Below are 16,036 nucleotides of genomic sequence, written 5' to 3'. Positions count from 1 at the left end.
ATGGGGATTCAGCAGCAAACAAAGCAAGGCCCTTGCCCTCATGGAACTTCTGTTGTAAAGAGGGAGACAGACAGAATAAACAATATATAGTATGTCAGATGGGGACATGCACCCAAGGTCCAATTGCTGGTGTGGGGAGAGGGCTATTTACAATGCGATGGGAAACCCGCACTGCCCGTGTGACATTTGATCTGCAACTTAAAGGATGAGGAGCAAGACCCGTGATTATCTAGGGGGACAGTGTTTCAAGGAGAGGGAACAGCAAGTGCAAAGGCCCTGAGGTGGGCACGTGCTTGGTACGTTCAAGGAACAGCAAGGATGCCAGCTGCAGTGGATTGAGCAAGTTGGGGAAGAGAAGAGGTCGAAGAGGGGACAGGGGTGGGGAACCTTGAGGGCCATTTAAGGGGCTCTGCCTTTTACACTGAGTGACATGGTTGCCTGCAGAGGGCACTGAGCAGAGGAGGGATGGAACTTGACTTGGTTTTAACGGATTCCCTTTACGGTGTACAGAATGGGCTGGGAGCAAAGGTGGAAGCAAGAAAGCCCACTGAGGCAGTGACTGCTATATTCCCAGAGGTGCTGGTGGTGACCAGAGTGGCAGTTGTAGGGTGGTGGGAACCCCACAAACAATGGGAATTTGGGGGGAGGAGACAACAGGATTTACTTATAGGTTGGATGAAGGGCATAACAGAGTCAAGGTCACCCTTAAGTCTTAAGCAACGAGAGGAGGGAGCTGTCATGGTCTGAGATGGGGAGACTGAGGCAGAAACAGTTGGCAGAGGACGAATAGAGCCCAGTTTTGAATGTGTGAAGTGTGAGTTGCTTATTAAGAGCCTGGAGCCTGGGGAAGAGTTCTGGCTAGAGACACAAAGCTGGAAGCCACCAGTATATGTATGGTATTTAAAGCTATTTGTCTGGGTTTCCCTGGTGGCTCAGTGGTTAAGAATCCACCTGCCAATGCAGGGGACACGGGTTCAAGCCCTGGTCCAGGAAGATCTCACATGCTGCGGAGCAACAAACCCATGCGCCACAACTACTGAGCCTGCACTCTAGAGCCCGCGAGCCACAACTACTGAGCCTGCATGCCACAGCTACTGAAGCCTGCACACCTAGAGCCTGCGCTCTGCAACAAGAGAAGCCACCGCAACAAGAGAAGCCACCGCGATAAGAAGCCCGCGCACCACAATGAAGAGTAGCCCCCGCTCGCCATAACTAGAGAAAGCCTGCGTGCAGCAAGACCAAAAATAAAAATAAATAAAATAAATAAATAAGGACAGACCTTGAGTTAGTGGTCTCCTGTTTGCCCTCCAGATGCACGCTCCGTCCCAATGGACACATCTACCTCCTCTCAGCCAAAAATAAATAAATACATTTAAAGTAAATAAATAAATAAAGCTATTTGTCTGGATAAGGGCACCCAGAACAGTCCTTCTCAAACTTTAATGTGCACGTGAATGCCCTAAGGATACTGATGAAAGGCAGGCTCTGATTCAGCGGGTCTGGGGCAGGGCCTGAGAGAAGCTCCCAGGAGATACTAAGACTCCTGGCTGTCCAGTGGTTAAGACTCTGCACTTCCACTGCAGGGGGCGCAGGTTCGATCCCTGGTCAGGGAACTAAGATCCCACATGCCACATGGCGTGGCCAAAAAAAGAAAGAAAAAAAGAAGACTACACTTTGAGTAGCGAGCATCTAGGGCATTATATTCTATGGCCAAGACCCATGGGCGGGCAATGAAATCAATAGGGTGGCTAGTGATCAGTATTTGAAAGAAAATGGAACAGGGTGGATGTACCTCATAAGGGTATATATACCTATATATAGGTTCACAAAATGTTTGTTTTAATTATTTGAGCCTGAATCCCAGGGTTTGTGCTGGGACATGACGTCATGGTCACAAAGATTTGAGAAAACCTGACTTGGGAGTGAGGGTAAACAGAGAAGGGAAGAGACCCAGGGTCCAAGCATGGGAGGATGGGGAGGGACCAGTGAAGAGACGGATAAGGTGACAGGGAGGTGGGAGGAAAACCAGGATGGAATGTTGTGGAAGCCAAGGGAGGAAAGACAGGCCCAGATTTGAATTATCCTCTGCTTCTCCTCAGCCCTGTTGTCCTGCACACCTGAGCCTCAGTTTCCTCCATTGTAAGATGGGGACATGACGGTCTCAGCCCGTTAAAGTGGCCGTGAGGTGGCACTTGGCACAGGGCAAGTGTGCGAGTGGTGCAGTGATTCTGACTGTTCTCCCGGGCTTTGAGCTTCCCCAGGCCAGCAGGCTGGCCCCCCGCTGCGCACAGGAAGAAACTGAGACCCAGAATATGTTAAAGTCTTGCCTGAAGCCACAAGAGCAGAGCCTGGATACCCTGTGGCTCCCAGACCAGTGCCCTCTTTCCCCTGTACCCACTTTTTCCCTTGCCCATGTGGGTCTGGCCCTGTTCTTTTCGACAGCCACTGGCTCCAGGCCGGTGCTGGAGACGGACTGCCGCCTGGTTGGGGGAATCCCTGGGGGCCGCCTAAAATTCCTCCAGTGGCCAGTGGCCAGGGTACACGTGCTCCATCCCTTCCTGCAGCCCCGGCCTTCCCGGCCAGCCAGGGGGAGGAAGGAGTGGAATTCGTGTACCTGCCCACAGTGGGGCCCAGGCACAGACGTCTGGCTACTGGCCACGTCTCTTTGGCGTATGGATAGGCAGGCGGCACCTGAAAATGTCTGTATCAGTCAGAGCCCCAGCAGGAAACAGATGGCACGCTCCAGTGGGATAATTTGAGAAGAGTTTGATGAAGGGTCTGTTGACACAGGTGTGGGCAGGGTGGAGGGAAACCACAAGGGACAGTGCAGAAGCCCGGGGCTGGCAGCGGCCATGGGCCATGACCATCCTTGGCCTGAAAGGCTTTGTGGAGAGGGCCAGGTCAGGGCTGTGGCCTTCAGTGCAGGGAGGCCACCAATTTGCAGTGACCCTGCAGGGAAGGCACCAGAGGGACAAATCCTCCACCTCCTTCCCCTCTCTGAACTGTGCAGGGCTGAGAGGAGGTAGATGTGTCCATTGGGACGGAGCGTGCATCCGGGGGGCAAACAGGAGACCGCTGACTCAAGGTCTGTCCCTGCCTGTAAGACAGTGTGACCGTGCAGCTTCCTGGGGACAGGCAGCCCAGTCCCGGCCTGGCCTCTTCCACTGGGAAGCAGGAGCGAGGCTTACCTCTCTGTGCCTCAGTTTCCCTATGCCTCCATGGCCCCAGCCCCTGCTTTACCTTCCAGAGCACTTCATGATTTCAAGGGTCCTGGCTCTGTGTTGGGGACACAGCGGTGCAGAGGCATCAAAAGCCCCTGCCCTCGAGGGGCTTCTAGTCGAGTGGAGAGACCTACATAGCACGACTCACATAAGCGGGGGTGGGGGAGGCCCACGGTGCTGTGGGAGCTTCGGGGTGACCGCCTCTCCACCCCAGGGGGTCCCAATCTCTTCCTTCCTCCACCAGGTCTCAGGGGTCAGGGCTCCAGGCCCTCCTGTGCTGCCTATAGATTTCTCTTTCCCTGGAAGTTTGCTGCATGCTCTTCCTGTGTCCACCTGCAGCCTCTCCTGCTTTCAAGAGAAACCCGGTGGGTCTTGTTTACAACGTGGGAGGGGCCGGATTGTGCAGCATGAGGCTGGGAGGGAGGGAGGTTTGAGAAAGGCCTCCTATAGGGTCCCTGTTACGGCCTCAGATACCCCAACGCCCATTCTGGACCACAATCCCCCTCACCCAGTGACATCTGTCCTCTCCAGATTCAACTCAGACGGGATCAGCAGGGAAGGAGCTGAGCTTGGAGCCAGGCAGTCCTGGGGTCTCCAGCCGGGGGTCTCCCAAACCTCAGGAGGCCTTGGGCTCCTCCTCTGTCAATGGTGTGACTTAGGGGTGGCTATGAGGATTCAGAGCTGATAAGGTGAACGCCTAGGGCGGGGCAGAGGGAGGGTTCAGCCCCAGGGAACTGGATTAACTAACTGTCCCTGGGGCACGGACGCTGGTAGGGGGGCCTGGGAAACCTCACCCAACCTTCCCCTACTGAAGCCACCCTTCGCCTCGTGGCACCCACCTCCCCATCTCCGTGGCTGCAGGAAAAGACAGAGGAGCTGCCACTCTCGGGCTGCCGCTTTGGGGTGGCCCCGTCCTCCCTGTCATGGCCTTCTTGGCCTGCTGGGCCGAGATGGGTCTCCTGTGAGCCCACACTCATGCCTGGCCGGGAACTGGCCATGCAGCCAGCCGCAGGGCTGGGCAAGAGAAACTTCCCTCCCCCCTGCCCCGTTCCCCACCCAAGGAGCCACACCCGCCCTTCCCACCCAGGGGTCAGCTCCTGCAGACACAAACACACTCCCGCTATGCCCTCTGCTCCCTTCAGAGGCAGCCAGGGCTCCCACCTTCTCTTCCTTCCCTGGGCTTCAATTTCTCCATCTGTGACCAAGACAGTATAAAGAGAAAAAGTCCTGGCTCCATCCCCGCTGCGGGTCCCGCCAGCACACACCAAGATTTGTCTTCTCAAAGCCTGCTCCGCCAGCACCTTCTGCTCCAGACCCCTTCATGACTCCCCATGGCCTTCAGGAGAAAGCCCTGGCATTCAAGGTCCCCCTCCCAGAGCAGGGCCAGAGTCTGCCCCTCCAGGCTTCCCGTCACCACCACACCCCTGCTTGTCCCATGGTGGTCAGGCCACTTCTTGCCTCTATGCCTTTGCTCAGGCTGGTCCCCAGTCCGACATGCCCTCCTCACCCTTCCTTCTCTCCCCACCCCCAACTTGCCCAGACCTCCACGGGCCAGGCCTAAATGCCACCTCCTCCAGGCAGCTCAAGCTTCCTCCTCTGAGCTTCCTTGGGCCTGACCCTAAAGTGCCACATGTGACCAGCACCATGGTAGGCATGTAGTTGGCTCTTACTGTTTGCAAAACAAACAAGGGACAGTTCTGGAATTGTCTCCCAGGCTCAGGGAGCACTGATGGGTGAGCGTTTCCTGAGTGCCAGGCCCAGGGCTCTGCGCAGCAGTGCCCCGACCCATGGAAACCTCACAACAGCCTGGTGAGGAAGGCATCATCGTGCCCACTTTACAAACAGGATGACTGAGATCTCACAGCTCAGAGCAAGCACGGCAGGCTCTTGAACGTCAGAAACGCCATTAAAGGGACTCCCTTGGTGGCGCGGTGTTTAAGAATCCTCCTGCCAATGCAGGGGACATGGGTTCAAGCCCTGGTCTGGGAAGATCCCACATGCCGCGGAGCAACTAAGCCCGTGCGCCACAACTACTGAGCCTGAGCTCTAGAGCCCGCGAGCCACAACTACTGAGCCCGTGTGCCACAACTACTGAAGCCCACGTGCCTAGAGCCCGTGCTCCACAACAAGAGAAGCCACCGCAATGAGAAGCCCCCTCACCGCAATAAAGACCCAACACAGCCAAAAAAAAAAAAGCCATTGAAGTGTGTCCCACCCCTCCCCCCGCCACACACACGTTTTCATTTAGGGCTGTCATTTGTCCCTGAAGTATTTTCCAGCCACGGAGGGGACAGACAGAAAGTGGCCCTCTGCCCGTCCCCTGTCCTTTCTGGGCCCTGAGACCTCAGCCCCAGCTGCCAGGCTGTGCCAATTTTGGAGTGTTCCTCCCTTATCCTGGGCCTCAGGTTCCCTGTTTACAAAACAAAGGAACGCCAGCCGGGTGTCACACTTATGTAAGCCACCTTTGGTGCCCGATGAGACCTGTTCAAATTCCAGCTCCACCATCTTCTTGGACCAATAATCTCATCTCTGCAGGCCTCTGTCTTCTCATCTGCAAAATGGGAACAGTGAGTACATGGAGCAGAGCTCCACATGAAGCGCCTTGGCCAGGCCTGGCCCCTGAAATTTCCCCTTGGTGGGCTGTTGGGGTGGTACTTTTCATCTGCCCCCTGGGGGCTGCCAGATGCACCCCACCAGCCAGCCCTGGACAGGGTGGGATGGGAGGTTGGGTGTGTGGGGGGACGAGCCTGGAGGCTGGGTCCTCCCACCCCACTGCCTCCCCCACGCCCCAGGGCCCCCCACCCAGCGACAAAGCCCGTGGCACTTCCTCTCCCCGCCTGGCAGGCCGCCTGGCCCAGCCCCTTGTCTAAGGAAGCGCATTTCCTGCCTCCCCGAGCCAGGCTGATGAGCCGGGAGCTCCACACTGCTGACGCTCAGACCCCAGCCTCCAGCCGCATCCACAGGCCGTGACTGCTGCCGCCATCCACAGGAGCCCCGCAGCCCCTCCCCGCTCAGCCCTTGGCCAGCGACCCCCGGCCTGGCCCCGCGCCCCCGTGCCCACTTCTCCTGACCCCTTGGCCGCCACCTCAGAAGGCTGGAGCAGGGACGCCGTCGCTCCAGCTGCCTGCTCCCCTTGGGTCCCCACGAGAGCCCACGCCGGCCCCGGCGCCCGCCTGCAGCCCTGCCCCTGGACACCGGCTAAGGCCCAGCGCACAGATCCCCAGGTGGACAGCATGGACCGCGGCATGTTCTCCCAGGCCGTCGCCCTGCTGCTGGCTCTCTGCAGCCTCGGACCCACAAGTAGGTGTCCAGGGACCCGGGGTGGGGAGACTCGGCCCCCAGGGCACAGACCAGGCCCCAAGTGTTCTGGGCCTCCTCCATGTGTCACGTCCAGTGGAGCTGTCCTGGGACGTTTGGACAGCCCAGGACAGATGCCACGGGGTGACCAACCATCCCGGTTTGGCAGGACGAAGGTCTTTCAGCCCTAAAAGTCTCAGGCAAACAGGGATGAGTTATTTACCTTAACTCTGGCTACCCTGGCTTCTGCCCTCCCAGCTACATCCAGTTTCTCCCCAAGAAGCCCGGGTCCCAGAGTGCTGTGCAGCCCCTGGAGACTCTCCTGCCCTCTCTGGGCCTTAAGTTTCCCATCTGAGGAACGTGTGGGATGGGAGGGGGTGTGCGGCCTCACAGTCAGATCGTGGGCTCTGGGTTCAAATCTCATGTCATTATTTCCTCGCAGTGTGATCTCGGCCTCTGAGCTGAGTGGGGATGGTAGGAGAACTCCCCTTGGGGCTGTTGGGAAAGTCGGTGGTGAGGCAATGCTTGTAGAGAGAGGCAGGCCGGTTGTTTCTGTGTTGTTGTTGTTTAAGGATTAGTTTTAAATTCCTCTACCCTCACCTTCCCCGGGATCTGTGAATGGCTCCCAGAATCCTTCGGACGCAGTGCTCTCTCTGCTTCTACCCAGTTCTCTACTCCTCAAAAAGAGTACAAGATGCGGGCACAGGCCCGGACGAGGTGTTCTGCGGAGGCTCCTCAGCCTGGGGGCTTCTCCAGGTGGTCTTGGCCTCTGCTGTCTTCTGAAATGAGCAGATGGGGGGCAGTGACTCCCAGCCCCTCATCCCACTCACTGTGGGCCTCGCTGTGCCCTGCCCCTCATCCGCCTAAAGCCCCGGGACAGCCCTGTGGACACCCCTTCACCTCTGGCACATCCAGGACCACGTTAAAGGATCGGGGGTGGGGGGTGAGCATGGGAACAGCAGCAGCGGTGGCCACCCCCTCCCCACCCTACCGTAACCGCAGCATTTGAAAGTCCCTAACCCTTGATCTCTAAAGCTCTTACCACTGCCTCACTGATAGACAGGAATGAGTCTCAGACATTAAGTGACCCAGCAGGGATTTGCCCCAGGCCTGGGCCTCCCCTGAGCACTTGTTCCTGACCTCGGGTGATACAGCGACCCCTCTTGATACAGCTCCTAGTCGCCCTGCAAGACTGCGGCCTTTATTGCCCCATTTTACAGGAGGAGGAGTGGAGGCTGTGACCTGCTAAGTTCACACAGCTCAGACAGAAGCCCTACCTGACCTCCACGATAGGCCCCCAGGCCACCCTGCCTTTCTCCCACCTCCCCCCACATTCTAGCTTGATAACACTCTCTTCCTCTAGGTCATCAGAGAAAGATCCTGGAAGCTCTTTAGGGCCTGGTTTTATAGGATCAAAGGCACTGGTGTGCTGGCGAATAATGAACAGCGGAGTGGGGGGTGGGGTAACGTTTGTCAATATCCACGGTGTAAATGTTCCCACAGGGCTGATTTCAAGCTATCAACTCAGCAGACTCAGCGTTGGGGCGGATGCACAGTAATAAACCTTTATCTACTATTTCCACCACACAGATATTACAGACGTAGATAACCTCAAGAGCACAGATAATACAAAAGGGAATAAAATAATTAGGGAGTAATGAGTTTTGATATTTATTAACTTTTAAGTATATATAATTTATGTAATTGTAAGCTTATAAAATTTAATTTTTAATAATGGCTGTGTTTAAGAGCCAACTGGAAAAACTCCTGAAAATGTATCAACCTGCTTCTGAGAGCAGGTACTAGCACCCAGTGTTCATAGGGCTCAAGGGCATCCCAAAGCATCCAGCCCAGCTCATCTTCAGTCTGGGAAACTGAGGCCCATAGAGGGCAGATGGGGACCAGGGCCAGGGTGTGGGAGCCAGACCTCCACGCCAGGGGAGGAGGTGGGAGTGCTAGTGACCCAGGCATCCTCGTTAAAGCTGGAGGGGGTCAAAATGGGTTGAAAACATGTCCCAAACGAGTCCAGCCTTCTGGGAACACAGCTTGGCAGAATCTTTCAAAACCATAACTTGTGTAACAGACTCACCTTCAGAAGTCAACCCCGTGGAGTTACTTGCCCAACTCTGTAAAGATGTGTGGTCCGTAGGTACCTGTAACAAAAACCGCACAACTGGAAACCACCCAGTGTCTGCCAGCCTGGGCCCTATGAAGTGGATGACTGTGCAGTGGAACCCTACACAGCCGTTACCAAGAAAAAGCTAGCTACGGATCTACATTGCCGTGACATATGTCTAGGACACATTGTCAGGTGTGCAAACATCAATGACTCCACTTCTGTAAGAATAAAATAGTAATAATACACAATATGCACAAAGAAAATCCCCATGTCACTGTTCTTTAGCACTGGGTTCCTCTAGAGGATTTTCATTTTCTAAGACACACATTTTTGTCTTGTTGGAATTTTTTTTTTAATTGAAGTATAGTTGATTTACATGAATTTTTTAAAGTACAAATATGTAGAGATTTTTAAAAAGCAATTTAACCATATATTCGCTTTAGTCCACTCCTCCTGTTAGGAAACAGATAAGAGGGGGAAAAATGACCTCCCCGGCTCCTTTATTAGTATAGGTACAGTTAGCATGCTGGTGGATTGCTTACTAGTTTTTGTCTAGCTTTTTAAGGTAATTTTAATGCAGGTGGATCAAATTTGGAAATCTTGTGTACCCTTCTTATGCCCCAGAAGTTTTCTGTGTTGTCATGTGGACTCCATAACCATCCCATTGTGGTTCTAGAATAGTCTCTCCCTCAAACGTGCCATCTCATCGTTTGCCTAATGAATTCTTTATTGTTGAATACTTAGGTGGTTTCCCCTTTGGGGCCAGTTATAAATACCACTTCCATGCACGTTTTTGGTACATGCATCTTTTCCTGTATTTTGGAGTATTTCACTTGGATAGAGTCCCAGAAGTGGAGGTACAGGGGTTCGTGGCCCATGTTGGGTGGTTGGGATCAAAGAGTGTCTCCTAAGTGTGGATGAGCGTTCGCTGGAGGATGGGGTAGAGGTGAGACTTGAAGTCCCCCGTACTGCTGTCCACATGTGTGAGGCTCTGGGACTCCCTGGAGAGGGGGGCAGGACATGTCCTGCTAGGGATGCAGGACACAGACCACAAATATCCATCTCTTAGAGCCTGCATTGGGCAGCTTCCCATTTGCCCGGAGGAAAGGGAGGTTGAAGCAGGAGCCATGTGAACCAGGAGACAGTGGGTCCCTGGGGACAGTGGGGGCATGACCATTAAGGTTCTCACTTCAGCCAGACAGATGGTGACACTTAGACCCAGAGGGAGAGAAAGAATTGATGTCTCTCTCATGCGCACAGATGGGTCAGTGATGGGCCCTCTGAGGACAGGCCTGGTCTATTTATTTGCTTGAGGACCTGACGAGGGATCTGGGCAAGAGGGAGGGACCTCCTCTTCTGTGTCCCCAGTGCATCAGGCAGCCCTTTGTCTCTATACCCAGGTTACAGACGAAGAAATCAAGTCTCGGGACAAGTGACAGGTCCAGGCTTCTTTTCTCTGCATCTTTGGTGGCCTGGGTGGGTGTGGAAGGCTTGGAACATTGATTGCCCTGGCTCTGGAGCAACCTCCCCCTTCTAGCTCCAGCTTTGGGGCCTCAGCCCTGGAGGCTGAAGAGGACCCTCATCCAAGGCTGAGCTGACTTCAATACCTGTGACGGGGTGGGGGTGAACGCCAGACACTCCTCTAGGCTTGTTTTGTGCACCATCAGACTTAACCTTCCCAACAGCCTGATGAAGCTGACACTCCTGTTACCCCCATTTTAAAGCTGAGGAGACTGGGGCACTGGCAGGTGAAGGAATTTGCCTGAGTAACACAGCTCAGAAATGAGCAGCTGGGGCTCGGGCCCTGGACCTAACCATACACCGTAGTGCCTTAGGGAAGACTATGAGGCTCTCTCTGTTGCCAACTCCTCTCACCCCACGCATTAGGTTTCTTTCCTACACCTGCAGTGGCCCTCCCACCTAGAGCACAACAGGATGGGTTCTTTTTTTATTTAAGATTTTTTTGATGTGGACCTTTTTTTTTTTTTTTTTGATGTGGACTATTTTTAAAGTCTTTATTGAATTTGTTACAATATTGCTTCCGTTTTACGTTTTGGTTTTTTGGCCACAAGGCATGTGGGATCTTAGCTCCCCGACCAGGGATCAAACCCACACCACCTGCATTGGAAGGCAAAGTCTTAACCGCTGGACCACCAGGGAAGTCCCTGGATGGGTTCTGGTGAGAAGCTTTTCACAACAGGGTTTTAAAGGATGAATAGGAATTGAAGAGAAGTCGTCAAATAAAGGAAGACTATTAGTCTGGGAAAGGGCATGGCAAGGGCAAGGAACAAGGTGTGTTTGAAGGAAAAGTTCACTTCTCCCCACTGCTGGACGTAAATAACCGTGACAGCGGTTGCCAGTTCCTCACACATCAGGATCCTCCTTGGCCCTGTGCATGTGTCAATTTTCTCACCAATTCGTTGAGGAAGGTATTTTGATGATCACCATCCCCATTCTACAGATAATAGCACTGAGGCATGGAAAGGAAGCTGGCAAGTAGCAGAACCAGGATCTGAACCTTCAGAATCTCTTAGATCCCTGCACTTCTTAACTCCACTCCAGGTTGTGGAGTATGGCCTTAGCCCGCAGACATCGGGCAGCCGGAGACAGACTAGGGAAAGGAGTGTTGAGGCCTCACTGGTGGCCAGGCCCAGGGGCAGTTGTTGCGCGGGACACAGGGAAATCTCTGAGGCCACAATTGGCCCCTGAAAGGAGCAAAGGGTGGCTGGGTAACTGAAGAAGAGGGAATGCAGAAAAGATCCTTGTCAAAGAGGATTGGCCCTGGTTTCATGAAATAATCACAGCTTCCATGTCCAGAACACTTACTGGGTACCATGGGTTACCTCATGCACCTGATACATAGCCTGCAAAGTGGGTGCTGGGCGCTAAAGCTGGATTGTCTGGGTTCCAACACGGGCCCTGCCACTTAACAGCTGCGTGCCCTCAGGCAAATTCTTGCGCCTCCCTAATCTTCAGTTTCCCCTTGTGTCAAATGGTTACAATAACTGCACCTACCTCGTAGGGCTGCTATGAGCATTAGATGAATGAACCCACAGAAAGCCACAAAACAGTACCTGGCGCCCAGTAAGCGTGATGGCAGCTGTTTTGCAAATGGGGAAACTGAGGCTCAGAGAAGTTAGGCTTTTGCTCATGGTGGCCAACTTTTTTTTTTTTTTTAATTACTTATTTATTTTTGGCTGAGTTGGGTCTTCTTTGCCGCGCGCGGGCTTTTTCCTAGTTGCGGCGAGCGGGGGCTACTCTTCGTTTCGGTGTGCGGGCTTCTCATTGCGTGGCTTCTCTTTGTTGCAGAGCATGGGCTCTAGGCACGTGGGCTTCAGTAGTTGTGGCTCACGGGCTCTAGAGTGCAGGCTCAGCAGTTGTGGCGCACAGGCTTAGCTGCTCCGCGGCATGTGGTATCTTCCGGGACCAGGGCTCGAACCCGTGTCCCCTGCATTGGCAGGCGGATTCTTCACCACTGTGCCACCAGGGAAGCCCCAAGGTGACCAGCTTTTTTAAGAGGCAGAGATGGGATTTCACTCAGACCATCCAGCTCCAGAGCTGGCTTTGCTTGACCATCATCCTCTCCGCCGCCCAAGGCGCTGGGGGTGGCCATTTGGAAAGCCCCCAAGGTGGCTCTGTGCTTGTGGGTGGGGGAGGATAGGGAGGCAACAGAGGTGGAGAGGTGGCCCCCCAGTTGGTAAGTCTCTCACTCACCCGGTCACCCAGGGCCCCAGCGGCGCCTCCTCCAACCCAGGTCCCAGGAGCTCCAGAGTTTCCCTTGGTGCCAGGGGATTGTTTTCAGCTCTGTCTGGGCCCGCCTCTGGCTCCGGGAGACAGGCCCTGGGCGTCACACTCCCTCCTGTCTCCCCATTCTCGTCTGCGGAGTGGGGGCGGCCAGGACTCGAAAAGGCCCCAAAATAAATGGACCTCTTATCTGATCTCCCAGCCTGGCCTGTTATCTGATCATTACATAATGGCTAGGCCTGTGGCCTCTCCTGCTGGCTGACACGCTGACGGCATGGAGGAGGTGGCCCCAGGCGGCCCCAGCAATCCGGAGGAACTGGGGTTCCTGGAAGTCTGGGGAGGGGTCAGGGTAAGTCCGAAGGGAAGGAGGAAAGCGCTACAGTAATCTGCAAGCCAGACCCTGGGTGTCTGTGGGGAGAGGTAGGTCCGAGCCCGCCGGTCAGCCGCGTGTGCTGGGAATCTGGCACATCGCCTGTCTCCGGGCCTTGGTCTCCCCATCTGTACAGGAGGGCTAAGTAGCAGCCAGGAAGTCTGTCTTCACTATCAGGGACAGGGAGAGCGTGAGGGGCTTGGTGGGTCCCAAGCGGGGGGTCAGCCCTTGAGTCTACTTAGGCCTGAGACATCAGTGACCTCCCTCACAGAGGCCCCTCACCTGCAGGCCACCCTGTTCCACCACATCACCACCCACCTAGGACAGTCAATTCTTCTCCCGTGGCTGAAGTCAATCAAAGAATTGTGATAAAAAGAACTGCCATACACCCTGTCTCACCTCTGTGCGTTGTGTGGGTTCTATTCTTACTGTCCTTTTACTGACGAGGAAACCAAAGCCCAAAGTGAAATCGTTCGCCAAAGCAGCATCAGTTAGTAAGTGCTGGGCCTGAGATTCAAACCCAGGTCGGCCTGGCTCCAGGAACCTTGCTTTTAATGAAAATGCAGGCACTCTGGAGTCCCTGGCACATAGGACAGGGCCAGGGTGAGGATTTATAAGCCAAATGTCCTTGTCCCGGACTTATCCTTCCCAAGGTGTTGCTGGTGGGTGGCCGTCTGCCGTCCTTCTCTGACCCCTGGGGGTCCTGAGCCAACCAGGCGGTGGAAGGAGGCCGGGTTAGGCCAAAGACAGCCCAATAGCCTGGGATTCAGAAGAAGCCTCCCTCCCCCCCTCCCCTGAGCTGGCGTCGGCTAGACGTGCGGCCAGGCCCTCCGCACCCATCTTTGATCTCCAAGAAAACAGGAAGTAAACGCGACAAGATGGAGACACAAACTTCCCAACAGTCTCCCCTTCTCTGTCCTCCTTCCCTCCTCCAGAGCCCCCCCTTCCCTGGCACATTCCTCAGGACGAGGTGTAGGGGCCTCATTTCCTCTTCCTTCTCTGCTGGGCCAGGGTGAAATTCCATTCCCTTCCCTCAGGACCTGCGCTTCCGGGCAGCGGGCTCTGCAGCCTACTCCGGCAGCTGCCCTCTGAACCTGGGCTCACTCTGTCCGTTGGGGCCAGGAGACTCTCAACCCTCCTTGGCCCGTTCCTCCCGGCCTCCTTGAGGCATAAGAGGGGAATTTTTGTCTCCTGATCCTTTGGAGTGGACCAGCCCAGAGGCTTGGATGTGTGCACAGGTGGGTCCTGCCACACATTTAGGGTTGCCAGATGTAGCAAATGAAAATTTAGGATGCCCAATTTAAGTTTGGATAAACCGTGAAAAATTTTTTGTATAAGTATATCCCACGCAATGCGTGGGATATACTTATTCTTTAAAAAATATTCATTTTTTTATTTATTCAGATTTAACTGGGTGTCTTGCATTTTATCTGTCAACCCTACACCTACAAGCACTGTGACCTCAGGCAAGAGACTTTGCGTTTCTGAGGTTCAGTTTCTTCATCTGTGGAATGGGTATAATGATATCCACCTTGCAGGGTAGCTCTGAAGATGCAATAAAGCCCTTCACCAGTGCCAAGCACCCAGTAGGCATTTGGAAACTGGGAGCAATTGTCACCACGTTGCTCTTAACTGGCCCACTCTCTGGCTGTGCTTTCCCAACAGGTCTTGCAGAAACAGTCTATTGCGACCTACAGCCTGTGGACCCACAGGTGACATACATCACCAGCCAGGTTTCTGAGGGCTGTGTGGCTCAGAGCCCCAATGCTACCCTGGAAGTCCACATCCTCTTCTTGGAGTTCCTAAAGGTGAGTGCCTGATGGCAGGATCAGGTGGGGACCCAGCAGATGGCCCAGGGCCGATGAGATGAGGGGAACTTTTCCTTGTGGCTGTCCCTGGGACAGTGGGCTGAGTCCTCACCAGGGCCCCTGTCAGGAGTGTGACATCGGCATCTCATCTCACAGGGCCTGTAAGGGGTGGCATTTCTGGGGCAATCTTCTGGATGCCCGCACAAGACCCTGGTGGAAAGGGCTGTGTTTGGCCGGCAGTGGAGTGGAGAAGAGCCAGGCGAGCTGTCATTCATGTACCTCCAGTGATGGGGAGCTCACTGTTTCTCAGTGACACGGCTCTGCTCTAGGCAACTTTGACCTTGAGACAGTGCTTCCCTCAGTTGAGCGCAAATCTACCTCCCTGGAATGTCACTCATTGAAGATCTTGTGACCCAGCCAGGCAGCCCCCCAGAGACTGGAAGCCGGTGATGTCACCTCAGAGACCATTCTCCCCCCACCAAGAAGGTCCACCATGAGTTTGTCTAAGTCCCTCTTGATAATAATAACATGTTTATTGAGCACTTACTATGTGCTAGGTACTGTGTTAGGCCTGCTAAGTACCAGGAACAGAGTTAAGCACCTTTCGTGTATTAAACCTCCTGAGGGCCCATCTGTCAGGGTCTGTTTCCCCACTTTTCGGAGGAGAGAACTGTGGCAGGCTGAGAGAGGTGAAGCAACATGCCCAAGGCCAGAGTTCACTAGATCCCCAAGACTCCAAGCTAGGCCGTCACCTGGGTCTCCAGTGGATCTCAGTGTTCAGCCGGCGCCTGGCCTGCCCGGGGTTGGCAGCCACACCTGACCAACGCGGCCTCAGGTCCTGATAGCGATTTAGTGGTGTCAGCTCAGGGTGAACTTGTGGCCCCCAAAACTGTTAGGTTGCCCTGCATTTGTGCAGTGATAAGACAGTGCCAAGACCACCAATATCGGGGGGCCTGCTCCACACCACCCTGCCTGCCACCAGGACTGTGGGTCTCGATAATCCCCAAGCCGAAGATAGCGCCAAACACACGTTGTGTGGTTTCCATAGCCATTGTAATTTTTTTCAAGTTTGCTAATGATATGGAAAATGAGATTGCCCTCTGTAAGTTCATCACGTGTGTTCGGATGTTCAGGTCTCTGTGCCTCGCCTGGGTGACCCCGGGACCCCCCCAGCCCCAATCACTCAACAGTGAGCCAGTGTCAGAGAAGGCTCCTGGCCAAGCACCCAGGTCTATTGGAGACAGATGTGTAGACAGACAGCCAGCACCCAGATGACTGGTGCTTTCTCGGGGGGCGCAGGGCAGGGGTAGGCCAGCTGCTATGGGATTAGGCCGGGCTTCGTGGAGGATGCAGGAACAGTAACAAAGGCCAGAGTTCACGGAATGAAGGAGGACGTGGGGAAGAGCAGAGGACAGAGTGAACGTACAGGCAGGAAAGTGGGACTCAGCTGAGGCCGGCATGTGATTCACTGCATCGG

At 54.6% G+C, this 16,036-nt stretch overlaps 1 protein-coding gene across 2 annotated transcripts in view; it reads left to right on the top strand.

Moving 5' to 3' along the window:
* The first annotated feature begins 6,155 nt into the window (after window positions 1-6,155).
* Window positions 6,156-16,036, top strand: part of ENG (endoglin) — a 30,032-nt gene continuing 20,151 nt past the window's right edge. The window contains exons 1-4 of one of the 2 annotated variants that reach the window (XM_089913779.1): window positions 6,328-6,521; window positions 14,417-14,559; window positions 14,981-15,045; window positions 15,782-15,788. In XM_089913779.1, the coding sequence (XP_089769905.1) occupies window positions 6,455-6,521; window positions 14,417-14,559; window positions 14,981-15,045; window positions 15,782-15,788 (282 nt within the window). In that variant the 5' untranslated portion in view covers window positions 6,328-6,454. Of the gene's footprint in view, window positions 6,522-14,416; window positions 14,560-14,980; window positions 15,046-15,781; window positions 15,789-16,036 lie in introns of both variants that reach the window. The other variant, XM_022578661.2, reaches the window with a different exon arrangement.

This window comes from Delphinapterus leucas, chromosome 6 (genome assembly GCF_059928025.1).
Source record: "Delphinapterus leucas isolate spDelLeu-1000000601 "Yukka" chromosome 6, BTC_Dleu_Yukka2, whole genome shotgun sequence".
Lineage (NCBI taxonomy): Eukaryota > Metazoa > Chordata > Mammalia > Artiodactyla > Monodontidae > Delphinapterus > Delphinapterus leucas.
Note: the sequence above shows the minus strand (reverse complement) of the source record. Positions and strands in the feature narration are given on the sequence as shown.